The sequence below is a fragment of the Pyxicephalus adspersus genome, chromosome 3 (assembly GCF_032062135.1).
Source record: "Pyxicephalus adspersus chromosome 3, UCB_Pads_2.0, whole genome shotgun sequence".
NCBI classification, from domain to species: Eukaryota; Metazoa; Chordata; class Amphibia; order Anura; family Pyxicephalidae; genus Pyxicephalus; species Pyxicephalus adspersus.
Genome location: NC_092860.1, coordinates 50,415,755 through 50,418,736, shown reverse-complemented (window position 1 = coordinate 50,418,736; position 2,982 = coordinate 50,415,755). Strand labels below are relative to the sequence as shown.

Here is a 2,982-nt window from a genome sequence, read left to right as displayed (position 1 = left end):
ATGGGGGGCTGAGGGCACAGCTAGGAGGGGCACATGGGGGGGCTGAGGGCACAGCTAGGAGGGGCACATGGGGGCTAAGGGCACAGCTAGGAGGGGCACATGGGGGCTAAGGGCACAGCTAGGAGGGGCACATGGGGAGGCTGAGAGCACAGCTAGGAGGGGCACATGGGGGGGGCTGAGGGCACAGCTAGGAGGGGCACATGGGGGTGAGGGCACAGCTAGGAGGGGCACATGGGGGTGAGGGCACAGCTAGGAGGGGCACATGGGGGGTGAGGGCACAGCTAGGAGGGGCAGATGGGCACTCACCTGTCAAAGTGACAGCTAACTTTGCTAACACCCTGCTGGCACACAATGCAAGTTCTCAAGTCATGTCTAAGTTCCCCCAAACTCCTACCTGCTGGAGATCGGAGGTGATGGTGGTGGTGATGGTGGTAATCACTGCTGGGTGGGCTGTTTACTCTCCTTCTTGCCCCTGCTGGAGGGCTATGGGGCTGTCTGGCCCCCTCCGGGGGGTTGTTATCATTTCTGTCCATGCCTGGCCCCCTCAGGGCAGGAGATAGGTGATGGTGGTGAGGTGGTGGAGGGGTCTGCAGCTGGAGAAAGTGAGGCACCCCGGGCATGCCATGCAGCGGCTGTTGTTGTTGGTTCATGGTGAATCCAGACCTAGATCTGGATCTAGTCCTTGGGGGCTCCAGGAAAGCTGGGAATAGGAAGGAAGGAGCGATAGGAGGTGGAGGAGATGATGGGGGAGAGGAAAGCGAGGAGAGAGACTGGAAGAAGGAGGAAGGGATAGAGACAGACGGGGTGACCTGCAGAACAGGAGGGTGCTGGGGGGAGGAGGAGGCAGCAAGCAATCCGCTGCTCAGCCCAGCTTCTCTGCTGGTGGCCGCTGCAGCCTCGGCCCCTGCTTCAGCCTGCCTGGGATCGAGGCGAATCAGGAAAGGCAACAGCCCACCCCCTCCTCCACCCCCGCTGTCACCGCCTCCCACTGCCTGCTGCCGCTGCTTGGGGTCCCGTACTGTGTCCGAGTGACACCGACTGTACCGGCTGGAGTCCGGAGGGGAGGGCTGCACCGAGCCGGAGGCAATTGGCATCACCTCCGAACTGGACACAATGCCAGCTGACAGAGAACACTGCTACATCATACAAGTTCCTGGGAATTCCAGGGTGGTCTGTCAGGAGAAATTCCTGTCACATGTGCTTACACAATCCTAAGCACGAATTGGAATATTGCTCCAAAGTCACACAGGCTGCCGCACACTGTGCCGAGAAAGCTGACCAGAGGCGAGGGGGGAGGGACTGGGAACATTACCCCCACCCCTTACATTTAACTCTTTCACTGCCAGCCTACACGTGGAACACTACAGCTTTCCTATAATACAGGGGCTGCAACCAACACTCATATCATTCTACAGCCTCATATCATATCATCCAACAACCTCATATCATATTCAACAACCTCATATCATCCACTAACCTCATATCATCCACTAACCTCATATCATATCATATACCTCATATCACCCAACAACCTCATATCATCCAACAACCTCATATCACCCAACAACCTCATATCATATCATCCAAGAACCTCATATAATATCTCCCAAGAACCTCATATCATCCAACACTCTCATATCATCCAACAACCTCATATCATATACCACCCTGGAGATTTAATAAATCAGGGCAATAGTTTCTTCCCCAGATCCCCCCTCCCACCAGTCTGTCCTCTTCACTTGGGTTACAATAGGCAAAGCACCTGCACTTTAAATGTCGGTACTAACTTGACGTGAAGTGCTGACATTTTTCAGCAATCCTGCCCTTGTTGCCCCTCATATGACTGCAGAATCCTATCTGTGGTCACCATCCCTGCATACACACAGGCTGCAGTTCATGGTCCTGTGTGTGCTGTGAGGATGAGAGCTGACCAGAGGCACAGAGGGGGGAACACCCCTTTTTTTTAACACTTGCACAACCAGCTTACACATGGAACGCTACAGCCTTCCTGTATTAGGTGGGCTGCAACCAACACTCCCATTGCTGTCAGCCAAATCCAGCAACTTCAGTTGTTATTCTGGTTAAGCTGCTCCACCAAGCACCCCACTCCAAAGTCACTCAGTTCTGACAGAAATATCCAAAGTGACTGGGAGCAGTGTGTATGTGTGTGGTGGGGTGTGTGTTCCCAGCAACTGTGTCCAAAATTCAGCCAGCACTCTGCTCCCCCCTTCTCCTGGAAAGGGAAAGCTGGGCTTCAGGGAAGGGATGGGTGGAAGGAAAACAATCTGCCTCTCTGTTTTTATTTCTCTTCTCCTCCACACTGACTGATTCCAAATCAAATAAGACACAGGGAAGGCAGCGCCTATTTGCAGGAGAAGCCCGGGGCTCGGGTCCACCTAATGTGGTGGTTCTGTCACCTCAGACCATTCGCACCGTGTTCTCTTCTTACGGGGTCCCCATTACACCTAGGAATTCCTGCTGAGGATTCCCTGCTGACTTATTCCCTATGAGTACTTGTCTTTGTGATGTCACTAAGGCTGGAGAAAATGAAAGTATGTATGAGGAGCTGAGCAGTGTGGTGCCTGTCTCTCCCTATCGGCCCCAGCGTTAATGTTACAGCTCAGGCTAAACGCTGCTTCCGTAACAACCCCAGTGCAGGCACACACAGGAGACAAGGCCAGCCACCGAGAGGAAAAGGCAGCAGGGGGCAATGCATAGGGCAGGCATGACAGGTGTGCGAAGGCAGCCCCCAGCAAGTGTGGTAAGGGTTAGGTGTAAGTGGAGGGGAGAAAGGAGGAGGTGGTAAGGGGGGAGGAGAGTAGAGGGGTTAAGTAGTGGGTCCAAGGGAAGTGAGGGACAATTTTTTGTGGGAAGAATAATTTACAGGTAGGAACATCAGCATGGCGTCTTTTGACACCCTGATGGATCAGCTCAGGGCTGCTGTGGACTCACAGGGTGAGGCCTGGTTGCAAACTAGAGTGG

The 2,982-nt window shown here is 54.0% G+C and overlaps 1 protein-coding gene across 2 annotated transcripts in view; it reads right to left on the bottom strand.

The window, feature by feature from the left end:
* Positions 1–1,269, bottom strand: part of RNF38 (ring finger protein 38) — a 164,702-nt gene extending 163,433 nt beyond the window's left edge. Inside the window, exon 1 of one of the 2 annotated variants that reach the window (XM_072404543.1) lies at positions 395–1,269. In XM_072404543.1, the coding sequence (XP_072260644.1) occupies positions 395–1,094 (700 nt within the window). In that variant the 5' untranslated portion in view covers positions 1,095–1,269. The remainder of the gene's footprint in view (positions 1–394) is intronic. The other variant, XM_072404544.1, reaches the window with a different exon arrangement.
* Positions 1,270–2,982: the final 1,713 nt, after the last annotated feature.